At 39.2% G+C, this 12,900-nt stretch overlaps 1 protein-coding gene across 3 annotated transcripts in view; it reads left to right on the top strand.

Moving 5' to 3' along the window:
- LOC122662185 (histone-lysine N-methyltransferase SUVR5-like) overlaps positions 1-12,715 on the top strand; it is a 28,635-nt gene extending 15,920 nt beyond the window's left edge. The window contains exons 2-13 of one of the 3 annotated variants that reach the window (XM_043857755.1): positions 1,530-1,692; positions 1,960-2,246; positions 3,013-3,315; positions 3,415-3,525; positions 4,523-4,633; positions 5,970-8,792; positions 9,777-9,938; positions 10,877-10,993; positions 11,064-11,167; positions 11,255-11,392; positions 11,886-11,973; positions 12,435-12,715. In XM_043857755.1, coding sequence (XP_043713690.1) covers positions 1,545-1,692; positions 1,960-2,246; positions 3,013-3,315; positions 3,415-3,525; positions 4,523-4,633; positions 5,970-8,792; positions 9,777-9,938; positions 10,877-10,993; positions 11,064-11,167; positions 11,255-11,392; positions 11,886-11,973; positions 12,435-12,542 — 4,500 coding nt within the window. In that variant the 5' untranslated portion in view covers positions 1,530-1,544 and the 3' untranslated portion in view covers positions 12,543-12,715. Of the gene's footprint in view, positions 1-1,489; positions 1,888-1,959; positions 2,247-3,012; positions 3,316-3,414; positions 3,526-4,522; positions 4,634-5,969; positions 8,793-9,776; positions 9,939-10,876; positions 10,994-11,063; positions 11,168-11,254; positions 11,393-11,885; positions 11,974-12,434 lie in introns of all 3 variants that reach the window. The other 2 variants (XM_043857757.1, XM_043857756.1) reach the window with 2 other exon arrangements.
- Positions 12,716-12,900: the final 185 nt, after the last annotated feature.

Below are 12,900 nucleotides of genomic sequence, written 5' to 3'. Positions count from 1 at the left end.
TGTTTCTATCAGTGGTTCAGGCATGGATATGACCAGTTCCTAACCCTTAGGATGATTATAGTCCAACTCTCTCATAGTTAGACACCACTTTTTTCTTTTAGTGGTACAATAGTACTACTTTTGTCTCTTGCATCACTTGGTATTTTGTGAGAAAGCTAGATGTTTTCTTACTATTTACTTTTCTTCTTCTTCCCTCAAACCTGGAAGGTAATGGGTAAGGGTTGAAGGCATATCTTTGCAATAGGGTGAGGATATAGGCATGTCTTGAATCCTGGTCCATGGTTTAAATAAATGGCAGCCTAACTTTGAAATTGCTATCATATAATTTATAGGAGTAGAGCCCTGAGTTCTCTGTGGAATATCTAGATCTGATTCTTATCTGAAGCTAATGTTGTTTCTCGTGTGCTTTACATTTATGATCATTGATGTTGGCATTAGAGTGGAAGGAGCCATGTGGTTTCAGATCATTTCAAATGAAATGTGTTTCGAGCAAGGTTTGTGATTTCAGTCTCAACCCTCGTCAAAATCGCAATTTTTCGGTTTTCGACCAAAATTTGACTGAATCTCTGCAGACTCTGCATGTTTCAGCTGGCCATTTTGGTGGTCAAATGCCCATATTTTGGCCTAAAACTTGAGGGAAACCCTAACTAAGAATTTCTGAACATATTGGAACCTTTGGATTGTAAAAAAGAAAAAACACCCAGAATTGTACTTTGGTTTCATAGCCTAGGTTGGTAGTGTACGCCATATACTGTATACTTTCTCTAATATAACCTAGTTTACACATAATTTAGTATTAGAACACACATAATTCAAAGTAAACAACTAAAATATGCATTAGGAATGAAGAAGCAGCATTTAATATTACACAATGTCAAAGTATTACAAGTAGTCAAGTACAAGTGTACAACCAAGGTTAAAACACCCTACGAAACTGTTCCTCCAAGTTTATGTCAGTACCACACGGAGTTCCAGGAAGGCTCAAAACCTTTGGGGGAAAAATGGTATAACTCTAAGTTTAAGTCTTACATAAATCTTGCTCAAATGTGGCAAATTGTCACTGTAGATGCGCTGTAGTAGTCCTCAACACTTTGTTCCACCAAGAAATGTGGTGATTTGCCAAAAAATATCAAATCTGATTATTTTTTGGTTATTGGAGTTTTCCCCTTCTAACAGGTAAAACCACTCAAAACTCTCAAAACGGGTCGAAATTTCAACCCATTTTGATTGGAATTATGCTTTTATTTGCACTGTTTTGTATTGAAACTGAAATTTCAGTCGAAACCCTGCATTCCTACTAAGTCGCACCTAAATTTCGTTTTGATCTTCGTCGGAACTGAGATATTTTGCGAAATCTCAGTGGTTTCAACCGAGATTTCGAACTATGGTTTCGAGAACCTATCTTAGCTTCAGTTGTATTTCATCAACTTTTGCATGTTAATCCTTGATCTAACTTTTTCATTTGGTTTGTCTTTGTTATTGTTTTTAGAACATTTTATGTCATTGTGAATCTTGTGGACTGATGGGAGTGCTGCCATGTTCCGATGTCCAATATGTTGGAGAATCCAGCTGCCATCAAAACAGGCCAAGGACAGCTTTTTCCTATGGTGGAGAACCCAGCTCAACAGGGAAAACAAGTGAAAGTATCAAACAGTACATGTATGGTGGATGCCTCTGTGCCAAAGACTGAAGATCTAAATGGAGATCTGGGGCGAATAGGCAGTCTACATACTCTAGAAGGTGTTTACAGTGGAGTTTCTGATTTTGAGGGGCAAGGGCCTATTAACTTTCATGATTTTCAACATGTTAATATGAATGAGCAGAAAGAAAGTTCAGAACCTTGCACAACCTCTGAGAACTCCCATCTGATTGTGGATAAAACTGAAGGTGCACTAAAGAATAGAAACTTGGAGGGAGAATCTCATCTTCATATGGATGCCTCTGTGCCGAAGACTGAAGGTCCAAGTAGAGATCTAGGGCGAATAGGCAGTCTACATGCTCCAGAAGGTGTTTACAGTGGAGTTTCAGATTTTGAGGGGCAAGGATCTATTAACTTTCATGATTTTCAACATGATAATATGAATGAGCAGAAAGAAAGTTCAGAACCTTGCACAACCTCTGAGAACTCCCATCTGATTGTGGATAAAACTGAAGGTGCACTACAAAATAGAAACTTGGAGGGAGAATCTCATCTTCCTGTGGCTGAATGGCCAGATCAACTTGGAACTGTAGCACTGTGGGTCAAGGTATCCCTTGCTGTTATTTTTTTTGACTTCCAGATCTTTTCTTTTGATAATCATGTTGTTTTGACTAACTTTACTATCATGGAATTAATAGTTTTTTGGTTCATGATGTATTATGATACAATTTGTCTCTGGGGTTTTGGTTTGAAATGCATTCACAAAACCCCATATGTAGAGGAAATCTAAGGAGCTTTCAAGACTATGACGACAGTCTTCCATCACACAACACTAGTTGTTGTTGCATTTAACTTTGACGGTCCCACCTGGGAAATTTCTTGTGTTGCAGTTGTCTAATGGCTGTAGCAAGGCAAATTGACCAGAAAATGGGATGAAAGTAACTCTTATTGTGATATGCCCAGGGGTGTACGCGCTAGTTGTCTTTCCTTTATTTATAGCACTCATCAATTACCAATACAGTCTACTGAATTTTTGCTGGCAATTAGGGGATTTGAGGGTTGAAATAATCAGAGCTTCTTACTCTCTCTTTGGGGAAGGGGTGAGGGGAGTGTGTTTAAGATTGATATGTTTTTGCTAGTAGGGAGGCTTTAGTTTGTAGCTTTCTTGAATATGCAATTTTGGCTTTTGATCTTAGGGTCTTCATAATTTATGGCAGTATCTTGCACTTAACATTGGCTTTTTCTTTTTCACTCTAGTATATTTTTATCTTTACTTGCTAAAAATAAAGAAATAAAACAATCAGTGTATGGTTGAGTAGTGCATGAAGCCCTTGTTCTAATCCAATGTTGATTCTTCCTTTTCTTTCAAATAGTGGAGAGGAAAGTGGCAGGCAGGTATCAGATGTGCAAGGGCTGACTGGCCATTATCAACTTTGAAAGCAAAGCCTACACACGATAGGAAGAAGTATATCGTGGTGTTCTTTCCCCAGACTAGGAATCATTCTTGGGTAGATACACTACTTGTCCGTTCCATCTATGAGTTCCCAGAGCCAATTGCACATAGGACACATCACATTGGGGTGGAAATTGTCAAAGATTTAACTACTCCACGCCGTTTTATTATGCAAAAACTTGCCATTGCCATGCTGAATATTAGTGACCAACTGCATACTGAGGTATGAATTGATATTCATGTCTCTTTTTCCTTAGTTTCTTTCTTTTTTTGGTTTGTCTTTTTGCATGCATTTTCTTATATTTTTCTCCCTCTTCAAAAGGCTGTAATAGAGAGTGCTCGAAAGGTAACAGCCTGGAAGGAATTTGCTATGGAGTCTTCCCGTTGCAAAGATTATCCAGAGCTTGGAAGGATGCTTTTGAAGCTTCAGAGTGTAAATTCCTGCACTTGATGGCTGCTAATGATTCTCTCTTTATGTTACTGTTTAACATACAGTTATAGGGCTTTCTGTTACCCCTATTTTCATTCGATAAATTGTAGAATTAGACACAAATTAACGAGTTCTAATGAATCACCATTGTAGGATCTAGTCAGAGAAATAATTTTGCATATATTTTTTTAATATCTGCAATTTAGTAGTGATTCTTTACTTTCTAGGGTATTAGAGACTTCTTCCTTGTGCATAGTTTGACATAACTGTTCTTTAACTTTGCGGGTTGATGATATGTTTGACTCATGTCAAAGCGGAGCTTGTTTGCTAGAATATTGGCAATTATATCTCATTTTTAGCATATGCTAGTACATTTAGCTGTTCCCACTGGTGAATGTGATGGGCATAATGTGGCAGACTGGCAGTATATGAGGGGACTAATCAGTGAGGGGCCTTTCTGAAGCAAACTTTGATAGTCTAAACAAATATAGCCACATTGGTAGAGGGAGAGACCCACTTTCTGGTCCATGTTTCCGATAGGAACAAAAATAAAGTGGAAACTGAGGAACAAGGTAGTTTTTTTTCACCCTATAACTGAGGCTGACAGAGTCATCGTCTTCTATGTTTTGGAAACTTAATAGCATATATGCTATAGACTAGTGCACTGACACAAGTTTTTACCCTCAGTGAAAAAAAAGAGAGGATACAACCTCCCTTGGCTAATCCTAATCTTTTGCTCCTGTTTCTGACTCATTTAGCATTATCTGCTTAGTTTAATTTTGGGCTTTTAAGAGTTAACTGTGTGGGGAGCATATACTGACTCTGGATCTCTGGATATGCACCGTGTCTAGGTTTTCTGTTTATAGACTACCCATATGCCTTGAGAATTGGAAATTTACCTCCATTTGTGTTTCTTCTATTATATCTGCTTTTAGTTTACCGAATTATGTGCATTTAGAAAACTGCTTATGTTGTACAAATGGATTTCTTTCTCACGCAGATGATACTGCAGCACTTTATAGATTCTGGTTGGCTACAACATTCTTTTGACCTTTGGGCACATCGTTGTAGGAATGCACAGAGTGCTGAATCTGTTGAAACACTGAAGGAGGTACTTATCCCATTTGCCACAGACTTGTATTAAAAATAAAAGGGGTGCTTCCTTATGTAAGGAAAATATCCACTGTCTTGTGCGATAATTTTGTCTTGGATATGCAATATGTTTTATAGCTCCCTTTTCTAGACTCTTAATTAATATTTTTTAGATATATTCCAGATTCTTAAGATTTGCTGCAACCCTGAATTTCTGTCATAGATGTGTGTAAGTTCATGTCGCTAGCAATAGTCATGGCATTTTAAGTATGTCACGTGACATTCACTATGAAAATGGGTATGTGACAGTATCACGGAAACATAGTCCATAGACCATTAATCTTGATTCTACTTAAACTTTGGGAGTGTGAAAACCTTTACTAGAAATTATTAATTTCATATTCTTGTTTTCCAGCACTCTTCAGAATTAATGTTTGAGTGACTCTGATCCAACCATCTTTTGACACAAGGTCAAAATCTTAATTGTTCCCTCGATCAGATATCAGCTGATTCACATTAATCTAACATTTCATGAGGGTATTATAAGAGGATTTCCTATTCCTCTACCCTCTATATATCTAGCAATGAAAATTGTGTAATGTGTCTTTATTTTCCCTTTGAATGCACTGGTCTTCCCTCTCCCCCCCCCCCCCTCCAAGGTCAAGCTAGTTGTAGTCCTATCATGCATGTAACTAATCTGCTGGGCACTGACATTTTATTTCTAACACATAATTGGATACTTAAGAGTAGCCATTGACAGAACTATTTTTCCGAGAGCACAGACAGCTTTTAATAGCATGGCGAAGGTATTGTTGTTTCTGTTTCTTTAACTTATTGGCATTTATGAAATTCCTTATTTCAATGCTATTGAAATCACCGTGGTAGGTGTCCAGGATTTAACACATGACAGAATTATTTTTCCTAGAGCACAGACAGCTTTTAATAGCATGGTGAAGGTATTGTTGATTCTGTTTCTTTAACTTACTGGCTTTTATGAAATTACTTATTTCAATGCCACGTGAAATCACCATGGTAGATGTCCAGGTTTTAATACCTCTCTCTACTGTCTTTCATAAGTTAGTCTGTCCACTTCATTAAAGTCTTTGCTCTGCCTTTTCATGGCTGGAGCTTAACTTTTTCTTTTTGTTTCTAGAATTTAGTGTGGCCAGAAAAGTCAAATATGCAAAGAGACTTTAATATACACCCTTGTCATGATATATATTGATGATATTGAAGATTTCCTTCCTAGCCACCGGCTTGAATACACCTTTTATTCTCTTTTGAATTGATCTGAAGTCACTTTCTTCCCATTCACATGCCGCCGCTGTTAATGTGTTTTTTCCTTGTTGACCCAGGAACTAGTAGAGTCTGTATTATGGAATGACGTTGAAGCGCTCTGGAATGCACCTGTGCAGCCTGAGTTGGGTTCTGAGTGGAAGACCTGGAAGCAAGAAGTCATGAAGTGGTTCTCAACTTCACACCCCATAGCTGGTGTTGGAGACACAGAACAACAGAACAGTGATGACTACCCAACAATGGGTCCCCAAAGCAGCAGGAAAAGGCCCAAGCTTGAAGTCCGTCGTGCAGATGTTCATGCTTCCCAATTGCAAGCTTTGACTTCGCATGATGTTCACCCTCAAGCTAACACGATTGAGATTGATTCTTCAGTTTTCAATAGCCAGGATCTTGGAAATACTAAAACATTGGAGCCAGGGCGTCCTAAAGAGGGAGCATTTACTGAGGGAACTGTTCCAATAGAGTATCATGGTAGCATGGCTGACCGATGGGATGAAATTGAAGTTGAAGCTGAAAATCCCGAGTTCATCAGAATGGCAGAAGTGGAAGGGACAATTGTTGATGGAGGGAGTAGTAGCAAACTGTTGGATCCTGGGAATAAATTCCGCCAGTGCCTGGCTTTTATTGAAGCTAAGGGAAGGCAGTGTGGGAGGTGGGCAAGTGATGGTGAGGTTTACTGTTGTGTACACTTGGCCTCTCGTTCCATCAGTAAAGCTACAAAGGAGGAACAATCTCCACCTATTGATGCGCCAATGTGTGAAGGCACCACTACTCATGGTATGAAATGTAAGCATCGGTCTCGATATGGCTCCCCATTTTGCAAGAAACATAAACTTCAGAATGGTCAGTACTTGATGAATATTGAAAGTTCAACTACATCAGGGAATAAGCAAGAGAGTGAGCACAGAGAGAAGATTCCTGGCTCAGGAGCTGCATATGGGAAGGAAATAATTTTAGCAGATCAAAACAATGCAGTCTCGGTTATGGAAGGAGGACCCCTAACACAGGGAGGACCCCTAACTGCGAAAAACATCATAAATGTGAAATCTGAGTTTCCCCAGTGCATCGGTTCATACCACACAAATAGCGAAGATCCTTGTCTTGAACGTGCAAAGCTGCATTCATTGTATTGTGAAAAACATAAACCAGCCTTTCTTAAACGGGCAAGGAATGGTAAAAGCAGGATAATATCAAAGGAAGTATTTGTTGATCTTCTGCGGAATTGCAGCTCCCATGAGCAAAAATTACATTTGCATCAAGCCTGTGAGATTCTTTATGGTTACATCAAGAAGGTCCTATCCCGCCGAAACCCAGTTCCTAAGGAGGCCCAACTCCAGTTGATCTTATTTGAAGCTTCTAAAGATTTATATGTTGGTGAATGCCTTAAGAAATTAGTTTACTTTGAAAAAGAGAAGCTCAATAAGCTTTGGGGCTTTAATGCAAATGAAGATAAGCCAGTTTCCCCTTCACGTGCAGAACAAATAGTCCTGAAGCCTGTGGTCCATGAAAACACCCACTACACTCAGAAGTCTGTTAAGTGCAAGATCTGCACAGAGGAATTTTGTGATGGGGAAGCACTTGGAGCCCATTGGATGGGTGCTCACAAGAAAGAGGCACAATGGTTGTTCAGAGGGTATGCCTGTGCAATCTGCATGAATTCATTTACAAATAGAAAAGTGCTAGAGACCCATGTGACAGAGAGACATGGGGTGCAATTCTTAGAGCAGTGCATACTTTCCCAGTGTATACCTTGTGGTAGCCATTTTGAGAATCCCAAACTGTTATGGTTGCATGTCTTCTCTGTGCATTCTGTGGATTTTGGGCAACCAAGCATTCCTGAACATCAGAATGTATCTGCAGGTGAAGCTTCTCCTCCAAAGACCAAGCTAGGCAATGATGATGGTGTGGTGAATAACACCAAGATTCAAGGTGGGCCCCGAAAGTTTATTTGTCGGTTTTGCGGGTTGAAGTTTGATCTCCTACCTGATCTAGGTCGTCACCATCAAGCTGCTCATATGAATCCAAGTTCTATAGGTCAACGTGCACTCAAGAAAGGGATCCGTCTTGAACCTTATAAACTAAAATCAGGGAGACTTAGCCATCCTAACTTTAAGAAAGGTCTCAGAGCAGCTTCATATAGAATCAGGAACAGGGGAAATTTGAATATGAAGAAACTCATTCAGCCATCAGGGTCAGTTAGCAACGGGGGGACAACAGTGCAGGCTCAGGTAAATGAGACTGAAGGTCTTGGTAGATTGGAAGAACCGCAGTGCTCGATTGTTGCTAAGATCTTGTTTGCTGGGATTAAGAAAACAAAGCCCCTACCACATAACCCTGAGATTCTTTCTGTTGCTCGCTCAACTTGCTGCAGGGTAAGCCTCCAAGCCACACTGCAGGAGAAGTATGGAGTACTACCTGAACGTTTGTATCTGAAAGCGGCCAAACTCTGTAGTGAATTTAATATTCAAGTGCAGTGGCATAAAGAAGGGTTCATCTGTCCTAAAGGATGTAAACCATTCACAAACTCTCAATTTTCATCACCCTTGATGCCTCTCCCAAGTAATTGTGTGGAACCCACATCTACACTTTCTGTAAGTTCTATAAATAGTGAGGAGTGGGAAATAGATGAGTGCCACTACATAATTGATTCTCAGCATATCAAAGCAAAACCCATGAGAAAAGTGATAGTCTTATGCGAAGATGTTAGCTTTGGGAGGGAATCAGTCCCAGTAGCTTGTGTGGTGGATGAGGATCTTATGGGTTTGGTCAACATTGTAGAGGAAGGGTCTGCTCGGAAAAATGCTGGCTGTCAGATGCCTTGGGAGAGCTTTACCTATGTCACTGATCGGTTTCTTGATCCATCCCTAGGCCTTGACATGGAGGTATGCTTTGCTCTCTAGATTTTTTTTTGGTCTTTGGTCTACGTTGTTTAGCTTGGATTATGAAATTCGCCAGCATTGAACATCTGTGTGTCAGTTTGATATTTGCATGTCAATATAATGAATTTACAGGGCATGCAGACTACAATGCAGTTGGTTTGACCTAGGAGATCTTGTCCCGAAATATATAATTCCCTTCTGAGCTGTACACGTTTGCCTTAATTCTCCTCTTCTGCTTTTCTAACTGTTAGAAAGAGCCTGATATATTGGATGTTTACCTTCATATGTTGTATATGGGATTCTTATCTCCCTAATTCTTCCTAGCTTTCATTTTATTTCTTTGTCAGAATGTCTATATATGTGTGCACCATTGTGTTTTCCTGGATGATTTGTTTGGTAAAGTCTGATGGCCTATTTTCTTACGTGGGTGGTTGAGGTGGCATTTGAATGTTTTGCCAATTTAGCATAACCCACTTCATGATTTCAGCTTGATATACCTCTAATGTAATCATGGTCTTTAAAACAATACCGGTTTGGCTGAGCTGGGTTATACTGGAACTAGTAACCTGAACTGTTCCCAGTTTACAGTTGGAGCCTGTTCTTTGGTTTGTTATGGTTTTTAAAATTACTGTTGTGGCAATTATTGTTGTCTCAATACCTTTACTAAAGAAATTAAATAATTCTGTGGCTGTCATTCATAAGGGAGTAAGTCCAATACAAGGTGCAATATGCGTTTAACGTGGGCGAGGGCATTTCTTAAATGACCATTCAAGAGGGATGATCATCTGATGGACAGTTTGAATTGGCCATGTCAGGCCTTCTCATGGTTATTGCAAAAAGTATGGATGGTCAATGCATGAAATCTCTTTGTCCACAACTTTCTTTTGATGGATCCCATTGATTGGTCCTGAGTGCCGTGTGTGTGTGTCTGTGTGTGTGTTTTCATTGCTATAAACAAATAATAATCTATTCTGAATTTTTCTGCAGAGTTCACAGCTAGGATGTGCTTGCCCGCATTCAACATGTTATCCTGAAACATGTGATCATGTGTATCTCTTTGACAATGATTATGAAAATGCGGAGGACATTTATGGTAAAACAATGCATGGTAGATTTCCATATGATGAAAAAGGCCGGATCATTTTGGAGGTAATTTTATGGATTTTTGCCTTCAATGACTTCATATTCTATTGCATTCGTCATTTTATATGCTCAACTGTTGGAATACTAAACTTGACTGGTTGAGGGGTTTCCTGGTCTTTTCTGTTCTCTTGATTTACACATGTTCTGAGCAGGGCTTGGCCATCTATCCATACTGATATGATGCACACTTCTCAATAGTGGAGAATTTCTTCTCTTTGTGCTCTGCACTACCCACTTTTTCATGGGTCCCTTTGACAAAATCTTCTATCCATACTGATATGATGCACACTTCTCAATGGTGGAGAATTTCTTCTCTTTGTGCTCTGCACTACCCACTTTTTGATGGGTCCCTTTGAAATAATCTTCTGGTTCTATAAATAAAATGATCTCATCAGATGATCACAGCCATCCAATCTGGAATTTTCTTCTGGACTTTTTTTATTTTTTATTATTATCTTCTTTAGGCCCAGCAGGCTATTTTATGGGATTTTCGCCTTCAATGATTTCGTATTCTATTAAATTTGTTATTTTATATCTTGACTGGTTGAGGGTTGTCCTGGTCTTTTTCCGTTCTTTTGATTTACACATGTTCTGAGAGGGGCTTGGCCATCTATCCATACTGATATGATGCACACTTCTCAATGGTGGAGAAATTCTTTTCTTTGTGCTCTGCACTACTCACTTTTTCATGGGTCCCTTCCACAAAATTCCATCCAATCCGAAATTTTCTTTTGTACTTTTGTCTTCTTTAGGCCCAACAGGCTTATTGGCTTCTGAATTCTCTGCATGTTGGGTGTCTATAAGTAACAAGCTTGTAGAACAGTCTGTTCCAGACATTTTAATAGTGACAGTTATTTTCTGGAATATGGAGTACTACAGATTCTTTTTATAACAGAGGAAGGCCACTAAACTTGATACTTTTCTTGTTTTCCTGAACTTTGAAGGAGGGCTACCTAGTCTATGAGTGCAACTCCATGTGCAGCTGCGACAAAACTTGTCAGAACAGGGTTTTGCAGAATGGTGTTCAGGTCAAATTGGAGGTCTTCAAGACAAAAAATAAGGTAACAATTGGTGGACTTTCTATTGGTGTTAATGAATCCTAGATTAATTTCCTCGTTTGCTAATTCACAGGGTTGGGCAGTAAGAGCTGCTGAAGCAATATCACGTGGGACATTTGTGTGCGAGTACATTGGGGAGGTTTTAAATGATCAAGAGGCAAATAGGAGGGGCGAGAGGTTTTAGATACTTTTCCACAGCTGAATTCTGTTCTCCAATGATAGGTCTACTACTTTATCTTGACCAAGCCTGTTTCAAAATTACAGGTATGACTCCGAAGGCTGCAGCTATTTGTATGACATTGATACGCATATTAACGACCTGAATGGACTGACCGAAGGTGCTGTCCCTTATGTGATTGATGCTACTAAATATGGGAATGTTTCACGGTTCATCAATCACAGGTAAGTGATGAGCTACTGGTGAAGCTGTTTTGCTGAATGTGAATGTGATTTCTTTCCAATGAGCTCAGTAAAATATATTCCTTAATGCATGGTCCACCTTCAAATCAATTTGGAGCATTAATCCAATGGTCCACTTAACGTCCTAAATTCTTACATATTAGGACAACTAAGATTCCTATTCTGTAATTTTACTTTTCTTGAGTTTCTGCTCTTGAATGGGTGACCAAGTTACATAATTTTGATATGTATATTTGGTGTATGGTCCCTAGGTGGAACTTACTAATTGAAGCTTTCATTTTTATGCATTAGGATTTAGGAAGGTTTACTATATGGTATATACTATCATGGAATGATGCCTGTGTTCATTATGGGCACAAAACCAGTCCTGAGATTTTTCTTTCCCTGTTGGTGACGAATGTGACATTCTTTCTATTTCTGCCTTGGATATATTGACTGCTTTTTAATTTACTGTGTACATGAATGTTGGTTGTAGTTGCGCGCCAAACCTTGTAAATTACCAAGTGCTAGTGGAGAGCATGGATTGCCAGCTTGCACATATTGGTCTCTACGCAAGTCGTGATGTATGAACTCTAATCTTTTACAGTATGGATGCGTATTTCTTTCCATAACATAAGATATGGCTAGTAGGTTCAGTAACTGAATTTTGTACATGACTTGATGAGACTGAATAACCCATTCAAGTATTCCAGAGCATGATACATAGGAACAAATTCTGCCATTTGATGGGGGATAGTTGAATGAAGGGTCCCATACTCCCTGGTCCCTACTTGTGCTGTTACACTGAAATATTCTGAGTTGGTTAAGTCAACTGACCTGGGAGATCCATGTGTGCTGCAAAGGAAGAGAATGTACCAATTTTGGTAGTTCCTGTTCTTCTGCCACCAACTGTACAGAGGACAAACTGTTTCTACCCCTTACAAAGGGCAATGATTACTCAAGAAATTTAATGGTGTAGCACAACAGAAGCGTATTTTCTTTCATTCAACTTCATATATGATGACCTGCTGTCTCTTATGGGCAGATTGCAATGGGAGAGGAGTTAGCTTATGACTATCGCTACAAGCTACTACCTGGAGGTGGTCGACCTTGCAATTGTGGTGCTCCCAACTGCCGGGGTCGCTTATACTGAGCTTATGGACAGTTCCACCCAGAAGCATATTGGAGGTCTAGCTCTTCTGATGCAACATGAAATTTGGTATTATTGCCATCACATTATCATATCTGAAGTTGCAAATTAAGTGGGAAAGTTTTTCATGTTTAAGCAAATATATCCATCATTCTTTGCCTTCAATGGTCTCTCCAGAGAAATAAAAAAGAAGTCTCCAAAGTAGATTTGTTGATTTGATTCAAAACAGATTGATTGTTTATAAAGAATTTTGTTCTGTTCTACTAGCAAAAGTACATTTAGTTGGATGATAAAAAAGAGATGCAAAAGGACCCAATCCACTCACAATATACTTCCTGTACGATAATAGGTCCTTTTCTTG

Source organism: Telopea speciosissima, chromosome 5, assembly GCF_018873765.1.
Source record: "Telopea speciosissima isolate NSW1024214 ecotype Mountain lineage chromosome 5, Tspe_v1, whole genome shotgun sequence".
Classification (NCBI taxonomy): domain Eukaryota; kingdom Viridiplantae; phylum Streptophyta; class Magnoliopsida; order Proteales; family Proteaceae; genus Telopea; species Telopea speciosissima.
This window is presented reverse-complemented; position numbering and strand designations above follow the sequence as displayed.